The following is a 27,756-nucleotide window of genomic DNA, read 5'->3' on the forward strand; positions in this document are numbered from 1 at the left end:
AAGGAGAGCAGAATTCTAAATGGAATTGGCTCCAGGTGTGGCTGAGGGACAGAATCCTACATGGCACTGAGTTTCTGATTTCTGAGCCAATGTAGAATTTGTATTTGTGTAGAAGAAGCACTGAAGCATTCTTTCCAAAGAGTGGTAATCTGAACCACATGAGGACTGATTAATGGTTTTCATGATAAAACCTCAATTAACCAGAATTCTAAAGGGACAGCCTTTTGTAAATAAAGAAGAGTTTGTTAGGAAACCTCCCTCTCTCCTTCCCTGCCAACTTCTGTCTCTCTTTTTATTCCTTTCTTTCTATTTTAACCCTGTGGAAAATCTTTCTCTAATATGTGTGAATTTCCTTTGCTGCTTTAGTGAGCTTTAATACGTACAGTCTGCTGAACATAAGTTAATCAGTGGTCTTTGATCTTATTGTATCCTTCATGATGTCCATTTTGTAGACTAGTCATCATTTTTTATAGAAGTGGATATATGAGTTTAGGCTGAATATAAACTGGGATTCTGGGGGAAGGGGTAGCTAATATCCGTTTATTTTGTATTCTCTTATCTCCTGTCAGTAATAGGCAGTAAATTTCCTGTTCATTTGTGAATCAGTTTGAATGCATTAAGCTGCAAGTGACAGTGCTATTCACAATGGCTTAAATTGAAAGGACATTTATTATTGACCTAGCGAGAAGTATGGAGGTAGGATGTCTAGGGTTGATTTAGTAGCCCAATAAAGTCATCACAGACCCCAGGTTCTTTTAATAGTTCCACTCTACCATCCTCAGCCAAAAACCTTTTGTCCTGAGACATCTTACCTCATGGTTGCAAAATGGCTGCTGTAGCTTCAGGCATTTATCCTTACACCATAGCTTCCAAAGCAGGAAGGGAGAAAAGAGGGCAAAAGAGTTTTCTTGTGCACTTTTCTCTTTTATCAGGGGGAAAGTCTTTTCCATAAGCCCTGTTCCCCCAAAGCAGACATATTTTTCCTTGTCACTGGCCAATACTGGGTTTCATGCCTACCCCTGGAACAATCATTGGCAAAGGGGAATTTATGACTTACAGTCATCACAGTGCAAGATAGGCAGAGAGAGATAATGAGTGGTTGTGATCTAAGTGGAGGTGGATGGACCAATATAAGTGTGCTACTAATCAAGTTGCTAATCAAGGTAACCTCTTGAGATCATCTGAACTGTCTGCCTTGCAGGCTCTAATTTAAGTAAAGGCAGTAGTGAGAATGCCTGGTTTGGGGTTTCAATGGGCTTTCCAAAGAAACAACTGAGGGCTTCCCTGGTGGCACAGTGGTTGAGAATCCGCCTGCCAATGCAGGGGACACGGGTTCGAGCCCTGGTCCGGGAAGGTCCCACCTGCCGCGGAGCAACTAAGCCCGTGCCCCACAACTACTGAGCCTGTGCTCTAGAGCCCGTGAGCCACAACTACTGAGCCCATGTGCCACAACTACTGAAGCCCGCACGCCTAGAGCCCATGCTCCGCAACAAGAGAAGCCACCGCAGTGAGAAGCCCGCGCACCACAACAAAGAGTAGCTCCCGCTCGCCTCAACTAGAGAAACCCACGCGCAGCAACAGAGACCCAACACAGCCAAAAATAAAAAAAACAAAGAACTGAGCAAGCCAAAACAAGATGGAGCAATAGTTTTAAAAAAAAAAACAAAAAACAAATGAACAGAAGAGCTGCTTTACTCTGCCAGGGACGCTGCTACCTTGGGGGTGGTGACGCGAACCATCTTTATATCTCCTTTTGACTCATTATAAAGACTTGTCTCATGGTGTAACCAGGAGGGTTCCTCTCTTTAGGCAAACATTTACCACTCTTCAAATGACACCAGAGTTGAGCTTGTGGTCTTGAATCTGTGGTTTAACAATGCATGTAGTTTATTCCTGACGTGCCTGGTGAAGGCAAATGGAGAAAACTCAGAACCCAGAGTATAGAAATCCAGTTTCTGACAGTCGGCCCTGAACTTGTTTGTGTAACAATCCTCTTAGATGTGTAACAAGGCTTTGGCATGTGAGGACTTGCAATAACCTCGTAAAAGAGAATGTTCTTATCTGTGATGGTTGCGGTCCCTGCTGGTAAATGTGTGATCAAGATGGTGTTAACTCAACAGTCAGTGATCAGACTAGGAAGGCTAGGAGGAAAGATCTCTAAATGTAAGATTATCGCTTTGAAGTTTGGGGCCTGGTACTGCTTTAAAGATTAAGTATCTACCATTTACTGGAATTCAATATTTAACAGGTTAAAAATGAGTCAGTTCCAACTTCCAAATGAGTTTAAATTTTGAAATTAAGCACAGACTTTCTCTATGAGGCTGTTGTTTTCAAGGGTAGCAAGACTCATCACGCAATTTGACTTTAGCCATGCCTCGGTGAGAGGTTTTGAATAAACAGCCACATCATCAGTTTCAACACTCATCTCCTACAGATATACCAAGACAGCTTTGTATTTCTTTGTCATTAAGATAAGACATTTGATTTTCCTCCTTATCCTCCACCCAAGTTCATTTCATACAATGGACTGATTCTCAGGTAACATAAACGCCCACTTCTACCAGGTTTTCCTTGATTGCTGGAGAAAGTCTGGGCCGTATCTGAGTTATACACATTTTACTGCGTCTCCTCTGGCATGAGACTCATAGCCATCGGCCTCTTCTCAGAGTGAAGTTGACTTTCTTTCAATTCCGAGTCGAGAATTTCAGTTGGCACGTGGTAATTCCAAAACCATTTGAGGCTCATCTTGATTGGCTCTGGTCATCTCAGCCCAGCCAGGTTCACTCTGAGAGGTCCCCTGTCCCTTCACGAATGGCCACAAAAGCTTTTACTCTTGGCTGTGCGTTCTAATAGCCCCTCTTGCATGGACTGTGCCAAAGCAGTGCTTCAAAAATATTCGTCCGTATCATGTGGCTTTTCTTGCTGCAGTTTCTGTTCTGTTTTATTGTAGGATCTGGAGACTCACCACTAGAAGACGATGAAGTCGCGTATTCACACGCTAGATATAAAGGTGAATGCTTTGCTTATGTGCTAATGAAGACCTGCTGATGCCAGGAGGACTTTCCTTTTTGCCCTGCAGAGCAGACTATAATAAAGTGACCAGACAACACATTTTAAGTTCTAATTACCTGTCGAGAAAACAAAATGTTTTAAAATTAATATGCATACGCTCCCATTTGAAAGAAAATACAGAAAAACAAATGAAAGAAAACGAAAAGCATTTGGAAATCTCTGAAGTGCTGTCCTTCAGCACCCCAGTGGTCATTTTATTCTCATCAGTTTCTTTACTGTCCTTACTTCTGCAAAGCCAAGCTCTAGCTGATTAAAGTGAAAATCAAGCCATGAGTTCTACCTGATTCATACATTACAGCCAGAATCGTCCAGAGTAAACCATCCAAGGTCAAATCTGGACCCAGTGCTGCTAATGTACTGAGATGAATGAGGAATGAGAAAACTTGATTTTCATAAGCTCATTTCATTGTGCTCTTTCTGAGTCTGGCTTGGCTCCTGAAATGATGAGTAAAGTGTGTTGCCCAATGAAACTTTAATGATAAAGAACTCCACCTCTACACATTTCCAGCAATCCACCCCCTCCAGCAGGTATAAAAAGCCTAAACAAGAACCTTCTATGCAGGCTCAGGTAAGTATGTCCATAAATATTTTCTAATGGTGAGTCGTTTCTCTGAAGCTTTGGGAGCCCTGAGAAAAGTGAGGGTAAATTTAGATGATTTCTCTCTGAATTCAGTTCCTTTTACAGTTGAGAAATAATTTGAAGACAATTGATAAATAAAGTTCTGTTGTGGCATTTTGCCCAGGAAATGTATCTGCGTTTGGCAGGAGGACACTCCCCTGCTCTGTCGTGATATGTCTGAGTTATAAGAGAATCAGGGTAGTACTGGTCAGCCTTTGGTTGGAGAGAGTCCTTCAGTTGTTTTCCACACAAGTGAACAACCTTGCTAATATAATGACTGGTGTCTATGTCCAGGTGTTTCCCACCATGTTCCACGCTTGCTTATGACCTGTGGATACAGATACTCATTCCTATCCACAGCTCCTATATTACTGCCTCAGGAATTAACCAATCCAGCAAAGCACAAACTTGTTAATTAGATGTTTGGGGTAAGGTGGTATTCTGATTCCTAACACTTTTTTTTTTTAACGTCTTTATTGGAGTATAATTGCTTTACAACGGTGTGTTAGTTTCTGCTTTATAACAAAGTGAATCAGCTATACATATACATACCTAACACTTCTTAATTGAGAGTTTTGAAAAATCTTTTTTTTTCGAGTCCCTTATTGAAAAATCTTCCTAAAACACACGCGTGCACGTGTGACCCTTCACATGTCCAAGAGGGGTTATATAGTGCCCTCAGATTATTGTTCTCAATGTTCATCCTCGCTTCGCAGCACTGCAAGTGTGGAAGGTAAACCAGATGTAGGAAAATATGTGCCTGGCCTAGAGCTTACCCGGAATGTTTAAGAGTAAATACTTCTTAGGAAATTGTTTTCATTGTCATTTTTTTTTAGTTTTAAAACTTAGAGGCAAACCGTTGTCCATTGGGAGATTAGTTCTAGATCCTTAGGCCCCTATACAGTGTCTGGCACATACTCAGTAAATGTTTTTTTGAATTAAATCGATAATTTATAAAATTTATCAAAGAAAAAAGAAAGTGAAGTGTAACCAACATTTAATGTGGCAAGCATTGCTTTTCTTTTACTTGGAATGCCATCCTGTCTTCACACTAATTGAGGGAAGGAGGAAGGAGCGTAGAGATATGTTGTTATTATTTACAGATGAAGGAACCGCAGAGTAGAGAGGGGAGGTGACCTGCGCAGACTCACACAGCTAGCAAACGTTATGTTTGAGTCTGAAATCCAGATGTTTTAGCTCAACATTCAGAGTTCACTAGTAGCTCCTTGGTCTGCTACGTGACACTGCTTACCCCAGGAGCTCCACAATGGCCCAGGGAGATGAAAAATTTTTCCTGAATAATCGATTTAGATGTCTCCCTGAATAAACCCTGTCTTAATTAAAGCAGCATAAGAGCTTCCTTTCTCTAAACCTCTATGTTAAATGTTTCGCTAATTCACTTTCAACTCATGCTATTTGCATGCACTTCAAATTCAGGTCACTCACTGAATTTTTAATTCTTATCACTGCAGGCTGTTAAAATGTCAAAATATCTTCCAAAGGTTTGTCTTGGAAAGTAATCCAAAAGAAATTCCTTTTGCAAATAAATAAAAACAAGATTTTTTTCCCCCCACATGTTGACAACAGCACAGCTCTTGGATGCGTAGGCAGCTCCGCTGGAAGGATTTGAAGACTCAAAATAGCTGAGTAAAAAAAGTCTGCTAATTGCATGGTTGTACTGAAATATGCGAATTTGTAATATATGTATATGCAGGTCATTCTCTAATGGACCTGCTGCCTTAAATATTTGTCCTGGGCACATTTGTGGAAAAGACAACCATAATGTGTGTGTGCTAAGAATCGCAGGTCTGCTGCCTCATATTAGTTTACTCTAAAATCGTGCCCCTCGGGCTTCCCTGGTGGCACAGTGGTTAAGAATCCGCCTGCCAATGCTGGGGACACAGGTTCGAGCCCTGGTCCAGGAACATCCCACATGCCGCAGAGCAACTAAGCCCGTGCACCACAACTACTGAGCCTGTGCTCTAGAGCCCGCAAGCCACAACTGCTGAGCCCGTGTGCCACAACTACTGAAGCCCGCGCACCTAGAGCCCGTGCTCCGCAACAAGAGAAGCCACCGCACTGAGAAGGCTGCGCACCCCAACGAAGACCCAACGCAGCCAAAAATAAATAAATTTAAAAGTAAAAAAATAAAATCGTGCCCCTCCTAAACTCACGCCAAAGTCCAGAAGCTGGAGGATGTGTTTTCAACATTTGAGCAAAAAACAAGTAGAGAATTGGACGCTCTTCCAGTTTGTACATCTGTGGAATTGTGATCAGGACCCAGAATGTAAAGAGGATTTGCCTTTAGCTGAAAGGTTTACAAGAGACTATCCAAAGTTATCAGTCAGAAGAAGGATTAAGGAAGTAGGCGTGGGTGTGAGAGGGGTAGGAGATCAGAGAGGAATAAGAATTTGAATCATACAACTTCAAAGCTAGATGGGACCTTTTTTATTTTGACATTTTAGCACCTATATAAATATAAAATTTAATCAGAATAAAAATAACCATTGTAGATGGGACTTTGAAAATAATCTCATCCATTCCTCTCTTGTATACACTATGAATGTGGGTCCCTGAAAATTTTTTTGAATTGTCCAGGTTACTAGGAGATGATAGATAATATCTGCCCAGGCCTCTTGACTCTGCCCAGTATCCACCATACTCCGCTAGCTCACTGTTTTCATTGTCTCCCTCTGGGTCTCCCATATTCATTCTCACCTCATCACCCTTCTGCCCTCTCCGATGGGGATTTCATTTTCTCTCTCTGGAGCCCAGTTCTCAATCAAGGATTTCACAGTTTGGCCTGTGAGATGGTGACAAAAGGGTAGTGAAGGGGACCAGTTGGCAAGAGAAGAAGAGGCTAGAGCTGGGGAAGCACAGAAGCCTTGCAGTCCAGCAGGGGAATAGGGCAGACAGGGAAACTAAGAGGAAGTGAGGCAGTGGGGAAGTTAGGAGGAAGGGGTGGGGGAGAGGACAAAGACAAAGAGATCAGGCGACAGATGACTTTTAAGATTTAACACCGTGAGGGCTTCCCTGGTGGCGCAGTGGTTAAGAATCCACCTGCCAATGCAGGGGACACAGGTTCGAGCCCTGGTCCGGGAAGATCCCACATGCCGCAGAGCAACTAAGCCCGTGCGCCACAACTACTGAGCCTGTGCTCTAGAGCCCGTGAGCCACAACTACTGAAACCCGCGAGCCACAACTACTGAAGCCCGTGCGCCTAGGGCCCGTGCTCCGCAACAAGAGAAACCACCGCAATGAGAAGCCCGCGCACCGCAACGAAGAGTAGCCCCCGCTTGCCACAACTAGAGAATGCCCGCGTGTAGCAACGAAGACCCAATGCAGCCAAAAATAAATAAATTCTAAAAAATTCTTTTATACTTAGAGGAAAATAATGGAGATATGTATGCTGTTTTGTACTTTACTTCAGGGTCCAGATTTTTTCTCATTTAAAAATGTTAGCATATACAGACTAGATGTATCAACCCAAGAGGAAGGAAACTTTGTTGAAGGAAGGCCTGGAGGCCTAGCGTAAGTTCTTGCAAGACTGCATCCAAGAGATCAAACTTAATCAGCTGTAGGCTAAGCGTGGGGCATCACTGCTCCCCAGAAAGTCCAGGAAATACTGCTTGAGTCCCGACGGTAGCACCCACTTGAAGCTGTCTGCAAAACACTATATGATGAAAATATTAGGCAAAGGAGATGTCAAAGCACATAAGTAAAAAAAAAAAAAAAAAAAAAAACAGTCCATGCACGAGACCTGGACAGAACTGTTGGTTTTCATGGCTGAGAAGCAGCCAGAAACACATCATCAGAAGAGAATTCCTGGCAAAGTCAAACAGGGGATTTCCTCCTTCTTGGCCACATGATGGCGCACGAACTTCACTCACTGTCAGCTCAGGTGCTGGGGTGGAGGGAGAAGCTGGCAGCCCTAGGGAGGGGGCTCCTGTTCAAGGCGTGGAGAGCCTGACAGGCTTGAGGGAGCCAGTCTCTGGTCCTCATTGACTGTACGGTGGCCACTGTGGGAGCTTTCGAGGAGCTAGTCTTGCCCTACTAATTTTATGGCCCTCAGCGACACCTTCCAAAGGCCCAGGGGAGAGGTTCTGCTTTAATAGTGTCATCCTAAGCTGTGCTCTGGGCAACTACGAGACCAAAATCAAAACACCCTGGAACTTTGCCATTGGAGAAGGGTGTCATCTCTTACCTAAATGGGGCTTAACTGGGGACATCTGAAAAAGGAGGTCGCTTCCCAATGGGGAGAAATTGTTCTGTGACCTTAAGCCCAAATTATATCCTGTGGCAAAACCCTGGAAATTGTTGCTTCGTTCACATTGATTAGGATCGTATTAAATGCTTTTACAGTGAATATGATACAGACTTGGAAAAAAATCTAAATTAACCAATTATTGACTCCCCCGCCACTCTGTATGGATGGCTGGGGTTAAGGTTCACAATGGTAACAGTTGCTCTCAAGGGAATTACGTATCTAGTTAAGGGAAATATTCAAAAGAACAAGCATTCATTGAACGTTCACTATGTGCTAGGCACTCTGCTAGATGCTTGATATGCATTGTTTTTTCAGTCCTTGTAAGAGGACTTGTAAGAGTCCTATGACATAGGTAGAGGTATTGACTCAGAGAGGTTAAGTAACTTGTCCAAGATCACACAGCTACTAATGGAGGAACCTGGACCCATATTCGTATATGTCTGACACCTACTCCCATGATCATAACCTCCCCACCCAGAGACAACTTAAAAGACATGGGGCACTATTTGGAGGTCCAAAATCTGGAATGCAGCCAGCCAGGGGCTTCGAGAGTGAAGAGACACATTTTCTGAAGATGTCACTTGCTAGTTCTCCTCTCCTTTGTTTCTGCTACCTGTAGATACCCCGTGGTGCTCCCCCATCAAGGTGAAGTACGGGGATGTGTACTGCAGGGCCCCTCAGGGAGGATACTACAAAACAGCCCTGGGAACCAGGTGTGACATTCGCTGCCAGAAGGGCTACGAGCTGCATGGCTCTTCCCAGCTGATCTGCCAGTCAAACAGACGGTGGTCGGACAAGGTCATCTGCAAGCGTGAGTAGCCCGGCCCCATGTTGGGGCCTCGGGGCCATTCGGGGCCAAAGTTCTTTTGCTCTGAGATCAGGGATTTTTACTGAATGCTTTGTGGTCTTTGATGAGAAAAACTCCCCTTGTGAGCAGAAGCCATGCGTTAGTTCCTAAGATATGGCGGAAGTAAGATGACACATTTCAGACAGAGGGGTGCGATCAGCTGTTTGGAAAGGGGGAGAGAACAGAGGTCTGTTTAGCAAAGTGCTGGCCCCAGCAAAGGGTTTGGGGATTGAAAAACAGGACACACAGGTAAAGACACACTCTGCCATCAGGGGTCCCACAGAATAGCATTAGAGACAGACGTGTAAAACCCACCATAAGAATGGTGCTCTGCCATGGACTCCTGGTAGTAGACACAAGCGTCCTCCCAAGGAGTGGAACTTAGGGAGGCAAGGAGAGAATTACCGCGGAAGGATGCTGATTCCATGAAAGGCGCTGTGCCTCGGGGGAGAAGGTTGGAAGCACATTTCAGGGGCTGACTTTTAGCTTCCTGGAAAGTCATCTCATTTGGGAAACTGCAAGTGACACAGCATCGTTGAAGTGCATTTTAGAGGCCATTGCCGTTCAAAAAAGCTATGATGGAGCGCCTGCTGCGTGCCAAGCATTTCACATATATGCAATTTTTGCAACAATGCTACTGATATGGGTGCCATTACTTTATTGTTGGGAAACTGAGGTTGGGGTCTGCAGCCGTGTGATCCAGTCTAGGCAGACTACGCCTCTGGGTGACTATAGTGAACACTTCCAGTGCTTCCCCCACATGTCCCTGGATGCCCTGCTACCAGTTCTGTGTGTCCATCCCCCAGCTTCTGGGCGCTTTGCTCTTAATGACTTGCACCTTCGGTTGATCTTCTACCAAGGAAGAAGAGGCTCTGCGCCTTCAGAGGACTGCTTTCTTCGTTCTGACAGGGAGAGCATTCCCCATGGGCAGCCTGTAGCTGCCCAGTACTGACTGGTAAAGGATTAGGAAAGCCCAGCTGCCCTGCCTGGAGGCAGGGCAGACTCAGGCATCACTCACGCTCCAGATCTTCCCTGCGGAATCAGGCTGAGGCTGACTTTGCCTGAGTTGCTACCTTGCCCGGCTACCTCCCCTCCCACGTCCTGCCTCCCCCACCCTTCACTGGTCTCCCCTGGGAGCACTTTCTTAATCACTTGCACACAAATCCTGGTCTCAGCGTCTCTTTCTGAGGAGCCCAGCATAAGACCGTGGTTTAGCTGGGATGCCAACCCAAGCCAGTCTGGTGTAAAACTTTGTGTCCCTTCTGTGTGACATGCAACCATTGTTACCAAATGCAAGTTCATGCGCCTGTTGCACAGTGAGGCCAAACAAATCGAAACGTCGGAGTTTGGAGCAGAGAAAGGTTATTGCAGGACCAAGCAAGGAGAACGAGTGGCTCGAGCCCAAACCCACCGCCCCACCAACTCCTTGAAAGGGTTCGGCACAGCATTTTTAAAGGCCAGGTGAGGGAGGGGTGTTGCAGGGTACACAATTCAGCTTGTACACGATTCTCTGATTGGCTGACGGTGAGGAAACGGAGGTTAACATTCTAGGCGCCAGAAGGTCTGGGGGCTACGTGCTCATGATCATCAAGTAGTTAATTTCTTCCATTTGGTGGTGGTTTTAGCATCTGAAAAACTCAGGGAATATGCATCAGGTGCTATTATCTGGGTCTTCAGAGAGGAGCTACAGCAGACGGTATGGGGGAGGGGTCTGCCCCGGGAAGGGCCCATAGGGTCCCGCTCGGTTACACTATCTATCATTTCTCTACCTCTATCAGTTATATTTCAATTAACTTCACCCTATGCTTTCAGAGCTTCCGGACTCTGAAACTCTGTGAACAAAATCTAAGTAATGCTGAATCTCTGGTTTTCTCTTTCTCAGAAAAGCGATGTCCTACCCTTGCCATGCCAGCAAATGGAGGGTTTAAGTGCGTCGACGGTGCCTACTTTAACTCCCGGTGTGAGTACTATTGCTCGCCAGGATACACATTGAAAGGGGAGCAGACAGTCACGTGTATGGACAACAAGGCGTGGAGTGGCCGACCAGCCTCCTGTGTTGGTAAGAGAATATCGCCAGCCCTCAGGAGGCGCCTGCTTTGGGAGGAGCAGGGGGTGTCCGTACAGTGGATTTTTAAGGAAGCATCCGTGTCCCGAATATAAGGCATAAGCACCCCGTTTTGCTTTCAGTGGTTCTCTTCATCCCTATTTCTCTGGCTCAGCGCAGACCTAGCCTCAGTCTCTACGCTAGGGTTGACTTCACGGCTCATGGCTTTCCTCTGACTTTTGTCTCTCTCTTGGATTGCCGTTGAGGCAGCTGGAGGCTGGCAGAGGTACGGGGTAATCCCGCTGCTTTAGTTCAGGGATCTGCCCTGTAGCACTGAGCAGAGTTTTTGACATTGGCCGGACATTCCCGCAGAGAGCATCTCTGTGTCTTTCAGTTGGCAGACGCAGTTCCATTGTCATCGACTCCGGTAGTCAGCAAACACTCAGTTTGTAAACTGGAAGGGATTTGGCTATTTTACCTTAGTCTGGATTTGTTGGGCAAATAGTAGTTCTTAGTTCTTTTTTTTTTTTTTAACATCTTTATTGGGGTACAATTGCTTTACAATGGTGTGTCAGTTTCTGCTCTACAACAAAGTGAATCAGTTATACATATACACATGTTCCCATATCCCCTCCCTCTTGCGTCTCCCTCCCTCCCACCCCTCTAGGTGGTCACAAAGCACCGAGCTGATCTCCCTGTGCTATGCGGCTGCTTCCCACTAGCTGTCTACCTTACGTTTGGTAGTGTATATATGTTCTTAGTTCTTAGTTGTGGTTCGGGGAGCTGGAAATCTTTACAAATGCAGATTCATGGCTCCACCCCAGACCTGCTGAATCAGAAACTCTGGGGATGGGCCCCAGCACTTGGTGCTTTCATGAGCCTCGCAGGTCGTTTCAAAGTGCTTTAAGAGAGAGCCGCTGATCTGAGGCAGTGCTTCTCCAACTTGGGAATCACCTGGGAAACTTGGTAAAAATGCAGCTTCTGATTCAGTAGATCTGGGGTGTAGCCTGGGATTCTCTAGGGCAAGGTTTCTGAATCTTGGAACAAGGGACATTTGGGGTCAGATAATTATCCGTCCTGGGGTCCCGTCTTTTGTACTCCAGGATGCTTAGCAGAGCCGTGGCTTTTACCCACTAGATGCCAGTAACATCTCCCCCCAACTCCCACTTGTGACAACCAAAAATGTCTTCAGACGTTGTCAAATGTCCCCTGGAGAGAGGAGAGGAAGGAGAAAAATCACTCCCCCCAACTCCTTGAGAATCACCCATCTAGGGGCAGTGGGTCCCTTCTCCCCACCCCCGCCCCTGCTACTTATTAGAATCACCTGAGTATCTTTTGGAACCTAGCCATGCCTTGGTCCAACCCTAGAGATTCTGATTCAATTAGTCTGATGTGGGACAGCTGGAGGAGGTGAGGGGCATTCTAAAAGCTTCCCAGGTGGTTTTCATATGCAGCCAGGCTCCAGGACCATTGTCTGAGAGCAGTAGATCTGGTTCCCTGATCAGAAACATCAACATCAGAAATGCAGATTTCCGGACATGCAGGATTGCTGGATTCTGATGCTCTAAAGGTTGAGAACCTGCCTTAGAAGATCAAATTTGGGAAGAACTTTAGTACCTTTTTACTCAAAATAGTGCCCAGCAGTTTCAGCACCAGCAGGAAGCCTGTTGGAAATGGAGAATCTTGGGACCCATCCGAAGCTGGCAGGTCAAAATCCATATTTTAAGAAGATCCCCAGGGGATTCCTATGTCCTTTAAACGTTGGGGCAGACTGCTCTGGGACAGTGGTTTTCAACTTTGGCTGCCATTTAAATCTGAATATCTGGGGCCCTGGTATTTTTCCAAAACTCCCCCAAGTAGTTGAAAACCGCTGTCCCAGGAGACTGTTTACTCATAAAGCGTTAGAGCTGCCAGGACCCACCGCAGCAGAACATTCTAGTCCAATCCCCCGTCTACGGATGAGGCCTGAGAGGTCACCTGACTGGCTTGACGTTGTGTAGAGCCAAGCCTATGTCTCCAGGCTTTCAGGCTCAAAGTCCCTGGATCCGGAGACAGCTCTGGCACTGAGGTGCCGAGGCAGCTGGCCACAGGAGCCTGGCTCCTGCCCTTCTTGGGTCTGCCCATCCTCCAGAGAGTCCTTCAGCTCAGTCTGCCCGTGTGCTTTACCCCAAGGACTCCTTCCTGACTGCTCAGAGCCTGGAGCAGATACTTCAGGAATGAGACTGAAACTGGATGCTACCCTCTGGGGGCAGTTGTACACCAACTCCTCTGGCCTTGGTCCCCAGGGTGTGTTCATGATGGTACCACTGTCCACTGTATCCCCTGGCAGCATCAGCCGTTCTTACTCTGCAGTTATGTGGTTAATGAGCTATAGCCAGGGGACCTGGCCAAGATATTCTTGCAGGAAGGGGGACCCCTTCCAGGGCCCGAGCGTGGGCTCTTGTCTAACACCCGGAAATGAGTTGTCCGAGGAGATACACGTGCTGACAAAGCAGAAGAATTTATTGGGAAGGGGCGCCTGGGAGGAGAGTAGGAGGGTAAAGGAACCCAGGAGAACGGCTCTGCCACGTGGCTCGCAGTGTCAGGTTTCATGGTGGTGATGTTAGCTTTCTGGGTTGTCTCTGGCCAATCATCTTGCTCGTGCTTGGTCTGACTCAGGGTCCTGCCTGGTGGTGCACGCATCTCTCAGCCAAGATGGATTCCAGCGTGAGGGTTTCTGGGAGGTTAGGGCAGGACATATCGTCTCCTCCCTCCTCCTTTCAGCCCCTCCCGAATTCTTCCAGGTTAGTTGTTTTTTTTTTTTTTTTTTTGGCTGCGTTTGGGTCTTTGTTGCTGCGCGTGGGCTTTCTCTAGTTGTGGCAAGCGGGGCTACTCTTCGTTGTGGTGTGCAGGTTTCTCATTGTGGTGGCTTCTCTTGTTGTGGAGCACGGGCTCTAGCCTCGAGGGCTTCAGTAGTTGTGGCACGTGGGCTCAGTAGTTGTGGCTCCTGAGCTCTAGAGCGCAGGCTCAGTAGTTGTGGTGCACGGGCTTCATTGCTCGGCGGCATGCGGGATCTTCCCGGACCAGGGCTCGAACCCACGTCCCCTACATTGGCAGATGGATTCCTAACCACTGTACCACCAGGGAAGTACCCAGTTTAGTTTTACAAACATACTATGGGCTGGCATGTCTTGTCCTCCCTCCTTTTGGCCCCTCCCGAATTCGCCCGGTTAGTTTTCAGCAGCAGCGCTGCGTTCTTTGTCGGGACCTCCTGCTGTGAGACAACCCAGGCAAGCGGTTGTCATCGTGCCTGGCCAAGGCAGGCAGTTTTGGTCAATGGTTCCCTACCAATGCGAGCAAAAACCTTCTACATCAGAGTCACAGCCTGGACCTTACCTTGTATCCATCTGACAAGAGCACCAGGTCCAGATAATTACTCAGATAACCGACTCAGATTTATTCCGAGCTTCTCTTTTTCTAGGATTTAGGTAGGAGTTTGAATTGATCGGTAACTGGGAAGACAGAAACCATTCTAGGTATTTCCAGCAGAGGAGAATTTAATAAGGGGCATTGGTTACAAAAACATAGGAAGAGCTGGAGGAGCAAAAGAGGAAAAACATTGTTACGAGGGATTACTTACAGCAGAAACCCATAGCAACCGAGGGCTAGGGGAGCAAAAGTGGCCTGGTAGTGTTACCCCAAATCCAGAAGCTCATGCTGATGTTGACATGTCTGTACCTGACACCATCATGGATGGGAATGAAGCCAGGGGCCCAGGAAGCCCTCACTGAAGCCCCTACCAGAGCATAATGGCTTCCATCATCTTCCTGCCTTCTATTCTCATGAGAGTGCCTCCCATTGGCAAACCTAGCTGGTACCCAGCTGGCAGAAGGAGTCCAAGAAATGTCATTTCGTGACTTTTAGCACAGGCAGTAAAAGGGAGATGATAGAAACACTGAGCACCAACAGAATCTTCGGCACAGCAACCATTTGCTGAGGTCTTAGACATCTCCCCGTGAATCGCTGTACTTCTCGGCAAGGAGAAGAACGCAGAGCAGCCCCGCTCAGCCAGTGCAGGTAGGATAGCGCCCAGGCTGTGAGCTCTGGACACGCTCCTTTGGAAGGACATGACTTCAGGCCAGATGTTCAGGTCAGAAGAGCCCGTCGCAGATGTTGCTTTCACTCTCTCCCCTATGACTTGGTATGTGCAAGCTAGCTCTTCGAAACAAGCCCTCCCCCCCATTTTGGACTCTCTCTTTCCTCACATTGGAAGGGCCAGAGGTGATGGGATGGGAGGAGATACACATTTTCATGCTGAGCAAGCTTTGGCAGAATCTTCTAGGGATCACACTGTTCAGATGTCCAGATTGTGTGCAACAGTGCAAAGAAAATGCTGATTATTCGCAAAAAGCAACAAGCATGTCTTAAGCCAGACCAGATGTGCCTGGAACCTTCCCAGAGGGAGAGAGAAAGAACTAAGAAATGAACCCCAGTTTCAGGGCATTTATCTTAGAGGGGGCCAGGGCAAGGTTCAGGCATCTTTGGGGGAAGGGGAATTTGTGCGTGCAGTGAGGGGGGGTGGGTAATGGTGAAAAGGGGACCCGTGAGCCACAAGAGAGCAATGAGCTCCCAGGAAAAGGAGAGAAATGGACAAAGCAAGCAGGCAATTCTTTCTTAGATTTTGTGACAGATAAGCTGGAGCTTGTCCCCGGTGAATTTTACTGCAGGGCTGTCATGGATACTTTTGGCTTAAATGTATTATTAAATTCGTTTAATGACTTTGTTTGTGTGTTGGCAAGGCTCAGGGGTCCTTGAGCACAGCTCAGAGCCTCAGCCTAGTTTAGGAGCTGACACATGGTGGCCGAGCATTTCCCAGATTTCCACACAGCCTTGAACAGTGCCTCTGGGCCAGAGCTGTACTGAGTGCTGAGGAAATCGTCTCAGTTCTCCTCCAGATCTGGAGGGAAGAGAGAACACTGGGCTTCCTTTTCACTCTGAGGTGGTGGTCTTTTCACTTTTCACTCTGTGGTCTGGCTAATTTGAAAGGACCGCAAGTTAAAACTCATTCTCTTAGGCAGCCCACACTCTGGCAGTGGGCTCAAATCCATGGTTATTTCAGAAACAGATATAGATAGAAATCAGTCAGTGTGGGAGAGACAACATACTGCAAATTGCAGGAGGGTAAAATATTTAGAGAGCCGCAACTTCCATTGATATAAAAAAAAGTAAACCATAGAATGTAATAACTATTGTTTGGGGGGATTTTTTTTTTCTTTTTTCCATTTTTAGTTCATTTCGGTTACATTGGCATTTAGATAGAACAATGGACAGTTAGAATTACAAGGCCCCATCTAGAGACCAGATTTTGAGTAGACACACGATTTCTCCTTTAGACCAACGGTTTTTCCTAGGCCAAAAGAGAAAGAGACCAAAATTCAAGTTAAGTTTAAAATCCATGGGCAATGAAAACCGAGCAGGTATCTTTGGACATGAAGGGAGCCCCATTTCGTTTTTTTAACAGAGGTCCACATACAAACCAACTTGGTTTTTGGAATTACTCTTTGCTTGTTTTATATTTCCTACAGAATAGAATAGTTGGAGAGTTAACACAAATGGAAGTCTGGAATAAAAAAAAATCTGTGATTTTAGATATGAAAATTGATGGAATACGTTTCTGGCCTCCCAATCATCTGACAGCTGGGTTGACCCAATGACCCACAAGGAAGTTTGCTGGGCTGAATGGTATTATTTCCCGAGATTCAGTTGAGGATACAGATATCATGGGGCTAAGAATAAATGTGTCAGTGCGTTGTTGTAGATGCTCTTAACTCATATCGAATTTTTCCTGGGTTGACAAATACACATTTTCTTGCAAACTTTCAGGAAGCTAGTTTCAGCTTTGCAACAAGTTGCAATTTTTAGTTTGGTATCTTGCTTCTGGTGATAGTGACTTCTAATTGTGGAGTTCTTTGCTTCTCTTCTAGACTCTTCTGTCCATTGGGGAAAGTTTTCTAATACCTCATGGTGCCAAAGAAATGGAACCACATTCCAGAGACATCCGCAAGGATTACACTCTAGCTGGGGGAGGCAAGCAATGGGGCAAGTTTTCCGTGTGCAGGTTTGTTCTGCCTCTGCTCTTTCTTCCTGTGCCCCAGGAAATGACCGCCTCCTTCCTCCATCACCAACCTGCCAAAATTCCCCATCCAAACAACCGTGAAGAATACCATGGTTGTTTGAAACCACTAAGTTTTGTGTGGTCAGTTGTTTGGATGGGGAATTTCGGCAGGGCTCGGTGGCTCACCTCTGTTCCACATAGTAATGGTTGAAGTGCCTGACTGGGGCTGGAGGATCCAAGTTGGCTTCACTCCCATGTCTGGCATCTCACTCAGAGGCGGCTGGACTGGCTGGCATTTGACTGAGTCTCTTTCTCTCTCCCTTCATAATTTCTCAGTTTCTCCACATGGCCTGTCCAGTCAGATAGTTGGACTTCCTTAGATGGCAGCTGGCTTCTGAGATAGTGAACAGCCGAAGGTGCCAGACTCTTTAAGGGCCTACACCTGGGACTGGCGTAGGGTCACTTTCCCTGCATTCTGTTAGTCAAAGCAAGTCACAAGCCTGGCACAGATTCAGAGGGAGGGGAAACAGACTCCACCTCTTGCTAGGAGGAGCTACATGTATATAAGGGGATTATGGGTGGCCATCTTTGCAGGAAATTCACCAGAGTATCCTTTGTTAGAAATCAGAGCTTAGAAATCATTAGTGATATACATCTTGGAAGATGCTATACCAAATTTGAAAAAAAAAAAAGGTGTGATTTCTTGTATCCCAGTTCACGTACTGTTAACAAGGCCAAAGTCATAATGCCTTAAACAAGATAGAAGTTCTGTTCTCGTATAAATGTTTGTCCGGGGCAGCGTCCTAGACCCAAACTCCTTCTCATTTGTCCTTCCATCCTCAACTTGCAGCTTTCATCCCACAGTCGAAGATGCTGTCCCGGCTCCCCACCCCATGGACATTCAAACCAGGGTGGAAGCGGGGGTAGCCACACATACTTTTTGAAAAGCACATCACTTCTTCTGACGACCCACTGGTGGAAGCCATCCCATGGCCACACCTAACTTCAGACAAGCCTGGGAAATATAGTCTTTAATCTGGAGGGCCACAGGCCCGGGGAAACTTCTTTTGTGCTAAAAAAAGAAGGGAGATGGGAGAGCAGGTGAACACATCGACTGTACAGATTGAGAAGAAGTTGGTGTAAAAGATCAAGGGAGAAAAGAAGGGAGAAAAAGATTAGTTAAAAAGCCAGTTGGTGTAAATCAACTATACTTCAATAAAATAAAATTTAAAATTCAACAAAAAATCATATTATATACCGTATAGGTAAAAGTATTTATAGAAACAATTTGCATAAAAATTGAGGTTCTCATTGCAATAATCAGTTGTATTTAATAAAGAAAATGTATAAGATAGTTCCCAAACGTAAATCCAGTTGGAATGAGTTATGGAGGACATCAGAGAGGAAAGGAGCATTAAATGGAGTCCGCTTGCTGTGAGCAGCTGTGATGATCCTTACATTCTTGAGATAAGAATATCACCTTGGGCTTCCCTGGTGGCGCAGTGGTTGAGAGTCCGCCTGCCGATGCAGGGGACACGGGTTCGTGCCCCAGTCCGGGAAGATCCCATGTGCCGCGGAGTGGCTGGGCCCGTGAGCCATGGCCGCTGAGCCTGCACGTCCTGAGCCTGTGCTCCGCAGCAGGAGAGGCCACAACAGTGAAAAAAAAAAAAAAAGGAATATCACCTTGCCTTAGAATGAGGTGGAGGGAGTGAAGAACGCGCATCCCCACCCCAGGTCAGGCAGTCCCAGACACAAGTTACTGTTATGTTCTGAAGTACCTATTCTTCATACCTCTAACAGTCATGTTCAAATACAGGTCTCCACTGGAAAACATTATTTAAGCAAACATTTTCGGATGCAGTTAATTTATAACCTTAGTTTAAAGGGGTTTTTCCCCTTGTTATCTGTTGGCCAGAACATTGCCCTTTTCACCCTCTTTCTTATTTCCACTACCTACCACCTACCACCTACCTGGTTAGACGTGTTCAATATTCCCAGGTATATAGTTTAGCTTCTCAGATAAACAGTAGTTGATAGAGTGCAGTATATTTGTTTCTGATATTTTTATATGCAGAGAAGAAACTAGAGCACAGAGGAGGGAGACAGTTTGTCAAATGTCTCCAGTGAGTGGGGCAGAGGCCAGGCTTTTCTGTGCAGAGTTGCACAGTTGCCACACAATAACTGGCTCTGTGGGCATCCTGACTCAACAAGGAATCATGATTATGTTTCTATAGTAACTTCGTTTATTTCATTCATGGAAATTTATAATAACTTAGAAAAAGCAATGATGGCCATGGCTGTATAATAATAGGCTTCAGTCCTGGAGCATCTGGGGAAGGGCAGGCCAGCTGGTCTCTCGAGCTGAAAGAGAGGCCATGACGCTGGAGGATGCAACAGAGTTCAGTCCTGCTGCCGCTCTTAAAGGATGTAAGGGGAAGCTGGAGCCGGCGACCATGGAAGAATGTGTGTGCAGAGGATGGAGGAAAACGCTAGGTCAGCAGCAGGCAGACATACAGAAGTGTTCGGCTGATTAAAATAATTGAAAAAGATGCGATCATGGCTTAGAATCTCAGACCACAAAGAAATTCCAAAAGAGAGGAGATGCTTCCCAGTCTATAAGTGGGGATGATAATAACAGTACTTAGTCTAGTAGGTGGTGGCGAGAATTCAATGAAATAATGCAGGGATAGTACTCCGCCTGGGGTGGACAGGTAGGAGGGTTCAGTAAATATTAGCTATTATTTTTAGTGCTTTATTTCTTCTTGTTTCTGGCTTGGAGGAACACCACTTCTGAAAAATTAGGCCAGTTTCAGCAGATCATTGTTAGCTGTCAGAAGCTGGCTTTCAGAAGCTCTGAGACTCTTCACCCAGATAACCTAATTTGGAGTGCTGTTTGCTCAGTGACAATGTCAAGTTTATAGGGAAAACAACCCAGCCTATCCTCCAGCTGTTTAGTTTACATGACACAGAGGGTAAGAGTATCTCTTCACTCTGACAATGTCACTCCAAGAAAATCTGGTAACACGAAGTAATTTTACAGTGAAATCTATCTCCTCTCCTCAGCCCCTCCCTTTTGGCTTTAAATTTTTAAAAAATAAATATGCCTTCTATTATGAGGTTGCCAACTGTATGTGGCCAGCAGGGGGCAGGTATTGTACACTTGTCTTCCTGATTCACCCAAAGCTGTGAAATGTTCATCTGAATTGTAAAGTATGTCTTCTATTACCTATCATAGTAAAACCAGAAAAAGGGGGATTATTTTTAAAAACGTATCAACTGAAAATAGACACCTCTAATGTATTTAAAGCAGCTTCCATTGCACCATCACATTTATAAACTTTATCAATTCTAAGAAGCATATTTCTTTTTCACATTTTACTATCCCTGAAATTAGGATGCATCTCACAATCGATAGTGACTTAGATTCAGTAAAATATGGTAGTTATTCAATTTAGGATTAGTGTATTAGGGCTGTAAATTCACACTCCATTGAAGCATGCCATAGAATGAAAATGAATTTGGATAGCTGAAGACAAAATTGTTTAACAAATTATTCATAATTTCTTACCCTAAATAAAATGAGAAGTTATTGGACAAGACACAGGAGAAAGTATATGAAGACTTTACTTGGTGCATTTAGTCTCTCAAAGATGTTTGTAATTCAGAATCGAATGACATTTCATTTTCATTCAGGCTGTAGTAGCATGTAAATAATTACCAGCTGACATGTAAAGCAATGCAAATCTACATGTCGTTAATTTACTCTGCCCTCTTTAAATACATTCTCTACCTATTCAGAATCATCCAGTAGAATTTGCCAAAGTTTGAATTCCCCCTTCTTCTGATTTCACTTTAGCTATAATAAGATGAAATCTAAGGGAGTAAGAAATTGACATCTCATTTATTTCTAGCCCTCATTATCAACCCATCCTTGATAGTGAGGGGGCAGAAATTCTATTACCAGGTAGGGAAACTATTTGGGGAACTTTGGGAGGTCTTTGGAGGGTCAGAACCAAGGTAAAACTGCTGTCCCGAAATACAAAACCATAGGTGTGGTCCAGTGGCAGATGGAGGGGAGAGTGGACCCAGACAGATCATTGTTTAAGATATTGAGGAGTATGTTGGGGATAGACATAGCCAGGAGAGAGAGAGCTGGTTCCAGGGGTAAGTGCTCTAATTTGGGCTATAATTCACATTATCATTATTTACATGCCTGGCCTGAAATAAATCACTCTGAGCCTCAGTTTCCATATCTGTAAAATGAGCGCATTGGGTAATTCTTTTAAGCCTCCATAGCATTTACTTTTTTTTAAATAAGTAAATAAATAAATTTATTTATTTTTTGGCTGCGTTGGGTCTTCGTTGCTGTGCACAGGCTTTCTCTAGTTGCGGTGAGCGGGGGCTACTTTTCATTGTGGTGCATGGGCTTCTCATTGCGGTGGCTTCTCTTGTTGTGGAGCACGGGCTCTAGGCGCGCGGGCTTCAGTAGTTGTGGCACGTGGGCTTAGTTGCTCTGCAGCATGTGGGATCTTCCCCGACTAGGGCTCGAACCCGTGTCTCCTGCATTGGCAGGCGGATTCTTAACCACTGCGCCACCAGGGAAGTCCCTATAGCATTTACTTTTATGTAGCCTGGGGCAGTGTCACTTTATACCTCGTGTCATATTTCACATATGGTAACATAATCCCCCAACAGACTGTAGACTCTGAGAAGTACATGGTTCTCTTGCCTTTGTGCCTGCCCAAACCCAGCAGTTAGAATGATGCCTTGGGGAAGGCAGGTACTCACTAAAGATGTGTTGCCTTGAATTGAATGGAACTAGATGATACCTAAGGCACCTTTCTCCAGTCTCCTGTGACGCTGTCTTTAAAGCGGGAGGGACTCACAATGGCTGAATGACTTCTAATTGAGTAACTGCCATATTGCCAAGTCAGCAGGCAGAGTTTGGAAGTCTGGGGAAGAAGTTGCTGTAGCTAATAAATTACCCCACGAGACACCTAGCAAGGCCAGCTGATTGCAGGTTTAGCAATGCACAGGTGAGTACTCAATCTTTAAAACTCAGCAGGCAAGAAGGGGCAAGATGAAGGGAGGGAAGAGAAATACAGAGGGGTGAAGAAACCCTTCAAAAGTGGGGAGCACCTAGACCTTTGGGCATGTCAAATGCTGGGTGTTGAACCCCAGGTTGATGAGATATTCCCTGCTGATGGCGAGAATATTCTGGTTCTGTTTGCAGATATAGAACCTCCTAGAATCAAGTGCCCAAGTGTGAAGGAACGCATTGCGGAACCCAATAAATTGACAGTCCGGGTGTCCTGGGAGACCCCTGAGGGAAGAGACACAGCAGATGGCATTCTCACTGAGTAAGTGCAACTTGGCAGCTGGAATGATGCTGCCTCTTTTATGTGAGACATTCACTACCGAGAGTCAGGAAGTGTATCTATGCTGGTCAGTTTATGCTTTCAGACTCAGTACAGCACTCTTCCAGCCATTCCTCATTCATTTCTTTATTTTTCTTCACCGTCCGACATACTATATTTTTCACTTTCGTATTTGTTTATTGCCTGTCTCCACTACAGTATGTTCGCTGCCATATCCCTAATGCCCAGAACCATGCCTAGCACCTAGTTGGTACTCAGTAAATATCTGTTAAAGGAAAGAAAGGAAGTAAGACGACGGGGTGGTGGGAAGAAGGGAGGAGAAGAGACGGAAGGAGGAAGAGGAAGCCAACTGGTAAATTCAGGGATAGACTCACCCCCATTGCCTGCCAGGGGCCCCTCCCCAGACCTTCCTAAGCCACCACCTCACTGGGAACCTCTGTGTCTCCCAGGTGGAGCCCGATGTTGCCCCCCTTGTGCTCTGTGAGTCTATCCCTTGTGTTTTGGCACCTGCTTCTTTCAAAACATTTGATTTTTATTTTTTAAAACTTGCAACCACATTAAACACTTAAAGAAGCAGCTTAAAAAAAAAAGAGAGACGGGGGCTTCCCTGGTGGCGCAGTGGTTGAGAGTCCACCTGCCGATGCAGGGGACACAGGTTCGTGTCCCGGTCTGGGAGGATCCCACATGCCGCGGAGCGGCTGGGCCCGTGGGCCATGGCCGCTGAGCCTGCGCGTCCGGAGCCTGTGCTCCGCAACGGGAGAGGCCACAACAGTGAGAGGCCCGCGTACTGCAAAAAAAAGAAAGAAAGAAAGAAAAAAGAGACGGGATCTTCTGCCTTCTTCCTTTCCCCCATTCTCCAGGACCAACTGCATGAGTAGTTTGAGATACATCCCAAATGTTTTTAAAAATGGGTGGTTCCCTTCGGTGAAGTTCAGCCACATGTTGTTCTAATGTAGCATATGGGCCTATGCCCCTGCGGCTATTTGCTGGGCCCCCACCTTCCCTGAAGGCCACTACTTCGTGTCAGCACGTTCACATCCATGCTTTAAAGTTCACCGTCCTGCTAGACCTCCTTACCGAGTTTCCATCTGTGGGCAAAGAATACCTCTGACTTACCCCCTGGTGAGCCATACAGCAGGGAAAGACTTTCTAGAATCCTGTCAACCCAGGCTGGGCAAGAGGAAATGTTTTAAAGCAATTATTAGCCATAATAGAACATCTTCTACTAGCAAGAGCCTGAGTCTCTCACCCGTAGCAGGACATTTTGTTCCTGCAGCCTGATAATGATCTCCCTGTGCACCATCTAGCTTAGATCATAATTGTTATGTTTCCCCTTGTAACTCCTCAAAGATAAACTTTGAGTATTAAGAAAAGTATTTATTTGTTGTTGTATACACATGTCACAAACCCCTAAGGAGAAACTTTAGGCAATTGGGATGAAAAAATAAATCACAGTTGATAGAATCAGGGATTGGGTTTTAACTATTGTTGAATCTTTTGGGACCCAGCACAATGCCTGGCTAACCCCTAGCCCATAATAGGTTCTTACATTTTTTTCACAACTGTGATCGCTATTGAAATCTGGTATAATAAACACACAATATCAGGTCATCAGATGACTCTATCAAACAAGGATATTCACCTTGGCATGTCTGTGGGTAACCTGTGTGTTATGGTTAGAAATGTGACTTTTTTTTTTTGGCGGTACACGGGCCTCTCACTGTTGTGGCCTCTCCCGTTGCGGAGCACAGGCTCCGGACGCGCAGGCTCAGCGGCCATGGCTCACGGGCCCAGCCGCTCCGCGGCATGTGGGATCTTCCCAGACCGGGGCACGAACCCAGGTCCCCTGCATCGGCAGGCAGACTCTCAACCACTGCACCACCAGGGAAGCCCAGAAATGTGACATTTTGAAGGCGCGTCTTAGTAGCCCCGACGCCTCTGTTCAGAGCAGCTGTCGGCTTCCTGAGCTCTACAGCTCAGAGCCGGCGGAGGCGTGGAGCAGGACGCTTCCTTGGGCAGAAGGAGGGGTTCAGAGAAGGCCGTCTTGTCCCCTTTTCAGCTCTTGCTTGGCCTCCTTGCTTCTCTGACATTTCTCTTCCCCATGTGTTTTGGAAGCTCCTGTTATATAGTCCCCTTCTAGGAGGGAAGGTTCTAGTGTCAGGCACTGAGACAAGTGCTTCCTGTGAGCTCCCTTAGTTACTCCTTATGACTGTTATTTGCATGTCAGATGAAAGAGTGTCTCTAAGAGGTGAGCAGCCACTCACATTGGAAGTCTGATTCCTTTCAGGTTCATCTGCTTTTAAATTGTGCTTCTTGAGGACCTTAAAGCATCTAAGGTTCAAAGTGACGCGTCTCTAATGGTGGGATTTCTGGCACTTTCCTAACACCCCTCACTTCACCCTTTTACAAGTAAACAGCTACCTTTGTCCACCTATGTGGAAGGTTCTCCTCAATGGTGACAGTGATAATTTCACATGCCTGTTATTAGCCAATATTTCTCATTATTTCTAAGAAGTATAGAGAGAAGGGAAATTATCTATTGAAAAACAAACAAAACCTGGCATTTGATCATGTTGTACCTACTGATGTTCTTATCAGACAACCAAGAAGAAAGATGCAGGAGTCACCCATGCTGTGTGACCTTGGGCAAGTTCCTTGATCTTTTGGTGCCTCAATTTCCTCATCTGTGAAATGGGGATAATAATGCCTACCTCATGGGGTTGTTGTGAGGATTAAATAAACTAATATATGTAAAATGCCTAGAACCATGCCTGACATGTATAAGGTTTATGTACGTGCAAAGAACAATAATAATAATAACTTATTATTAATAATAATAACTTAAGTTATTATTATTATTAGGATCACCAAGGAATCACAGTGAACTTGCCTTTTGCTCAGGAAAGGTCTCCACCCAGATAGAAAAAGCAGAGAAAGTTCTAGCGCCCCCTGCAGGCCCAAGTTGCCAATGAGTGCTTGGACTTCCCTCTCAAATGATTTTCCTCACAGAAAATTCCTTCATTCTCCCAACAGGGAGGCAATGCAGGTCCCCCTTGGAACAAAGGAAGGAAGAGTTGGGCCCTGGGTTCTGAGCATCCCCCATCCTCTGTTCTACATTCCAACGAGAAAAATAAATCTGAACTTCCCAGGAATTGGGGACTTCCATTTTTCTGGTCTCAAACCGCTCTTCCAAAACAGAGTAAAGCTCAGGAAATTCTATTCTTTGAGAATTCAAGTAGTAAAACTGGTCTAATGGCTGTCCCTTGGAGTCTCTGTATCTTGGGCAGAATGGGTACTCAACAAATGCCCGTGATGCCCCTCTTTGATCATTACGCCCATCACGGCCCAGTTGTCGTTAGGCCTACAATGATCATCTTTGGTGTTTCTGATTTTTTTTCCCCCTTTAAGTGTTATCCTAAAAGGCCTACCCCCAGGCTCACATTTTCCAGAAGGAGACCACAAGATCCAATACACAGTGTATGACAGAGCTGAGAACAAGGGCATTTGCAAATTTCGAGTTAAAGTAAGAGGTAAGATGACTGGTTCTTGGCTTTTTTCTCTCTTTATAAGAACAAAGGGAAACAGAGCCTTAAGCAAGAACCCTCTGTGAGTGGCCACTGCCAGAGGGAGACTAGCCAGCTCTGGATTCGCCTCTGATCATGAGGCTAGGGGAAGGGTGCTATCTTAATGCCTGAATTTCACAATTCCGATCCGGATGAGGTCCAGTGCTGGCAGATAGAAGGAGTCCGAGAGAGCAGTGAGTTTGTCTCACGTGAGCCCACAGCTGGCTGTCCCAGAAGAGTATTATTCAATAACTTTTCCACCCCTGGGCTTCGGTGACCAGCTAAAGCCTGTAAGTCCTTCTACTGATATGAAGGAGGTTAGGAGAACCCCCCGCCCCAGCTGGGGTCACCAGGAGACCATGTTCTTGGTGTTCTAGAACTCTTGGTCTACCTGAAAAAAAAGGTTTATTTTATGCCTCAATGGGCAGTTACTTAACTAACCATCCTTCCTCCTTATTCTTCTGAGTTCAACCTCCTCATCTGGAACACAGGGGGCTAAATCAGTTCATCTCAGTGGTCTTGTTAGTATGAACAATGACCATCCCAAGGCCCACCCACTGGCCAGAGAGCTATGCCTGCCCCCATGCCTGCCCCCTCGCTCGTTTTCTGGTGCTTCTGAACCCTCCCCTTCCCTGGTTACTTTGTGGCGGGGAGCTCAGCACTGAGCCCCCTCTGGGCTTGTGTCCCACACAGTCAGACGCTGCGGCAAACTCAACGCCCCAGAGAATGGCTACATGAAGTGCTCCAGCGACGGCGATAATTACGGGGCCACCTGTGAATTCTCCTGCATCGGAGGCTACGAGCTCCAGGGGAGCCCTGCCCGAGTGTGTCAGTCCAACCTGGCCTGGTCTGGCACAGAGCCCACCTGTGCAGGTACGAGGGTACAGTGCAGGTACGAGCCCTCTCTCCAGCCAGCAGCAGACCCTGAAGACCCTTTGGCCCAGATTTCCAGTACAGGGAGGAGGGAGGGCTTCGTTCTGTATACCGTGAAAGGTTCGGTGCCAGCCCTCTTCATCGGATGGGTGAAAACAGTCCTCGGATCCCCGGGCAGCCCACCTCGCCTGCCCTCCTCCTGTGCCTCTGCCTATCTTCTGATTTCTCGCTCATGTCCTGTAAGGAGGAAGCTGGAGGTGGGAGCCCAGAGCCCATTATGAATCAGCACAGTCTGTACGCTTGTTCCTCCCTTCTACAAATGTAAGGATCTTTTTTACAAAGCCAGTACACTGCTGCGCACAGATGATAGAATGCCTGCTTTGCAGCACTGGCTGGAAAGTCCCGCAGACCTTGGGCATTTGGAATCTTTCCTCCTAATGTCAAAGGAGGGGGATAATACTTTGCCCACTCCTGGAGTGGTTGTAAGTATTAAATGAGGTCATCTATTCAACAGTGGAATTGAGCGGGGCCTGGCACAGGGTAAACTCTCAATACCTGTCAGTTATTACTGAGGAACACAAATTGGGCTGGGTAGCGATCATAGTGTGAACTTTGGGCTGGCCAGAAAATTCCAGACATGTCTTTTATTTCTATACTTCACTGTTTTCTCGTTTCCTGGTACTTTCTCATCTTTATGCTTTCCCTTTAATCCCAGCCATTCAGAGTTAGCTGACAGACAGAGACAGAGAGACACAGACAGATTCGTCAGCTAAATGCCTGAGGCTCTTCAATTTCATACATCAAAGTACAAAGAACATCCCTCTTTCCTTCCCTGTCTCATTTCCTGAGGCAGGAGAGGAATGCCCACCCCCCAGGCCTAGCACAAATACCCACATCCTCATCCCCAGAACCTGTGAATATATTAGGTTACGTAGCAGAAGGCACTTTGAAGATGTAATTAAGTTAAGGATTTTGAGATGGGGAGAAGAGCGTGGATTA

At 46.0% G+C, this 27,756-nt stretch overlaps 1 protein-coding gene across 3 annotated transcripts in view; it reads left to right on the forward strand.

Annotated features, from left to right (window-relative positions):
• Positions 1–27,756, forward strand: part of SRPX (sushi repeat containing protein X-linked) — a 98,962-nt gene that overhangs the window by 40,496 nt on the left and 30,710 nt on the right. The window contains exons 2-7 of one of the 3 annotated variants that reach the window (XM_060002908.1): positions 2,951–3,010; positions 8,578–8,769; positions 10,688–10,864; positions 22,177–22,303; positions 25,730–25,851; positions 26,578–26,757. In XM_060002908.1, coding sequence (XP_059858891.1) covers positions 2,951–3,010; positions 8,578–8,769; positions 10,688–10,864; positions 22,177–22,303; positions 25,730–25,851; positions 26,578–26,757 — 858 coding nt within the window. The remainder of the gene's footprint in view (positions 1–2,950; positions 3,011–8,577; positions 8,770–10,687; positions 10,865–22,176; positions 22,304–25,729; positions 25,852–26,577; positions 26,758–27,756) is intronic. The other 2 variants (XM_060002909.1, XM_060002910.1) reach the window with 2 other exon arrangements.

The sequence above is a fragment of the Delphinus delphis genome, chromosome X (assembly GCF_949987515.2).
Source record: "Delphinus delphis chromosome X, mDelDel1.2, whole genome shotgun sequence".
NCBI classification, from domain to species: domain Eukaryota; kingdom Metazoa; phylum Chordata; class Mammalia; order Artiodactyla; family Delphinidae; genus Delphinus; species Delphinus delphis.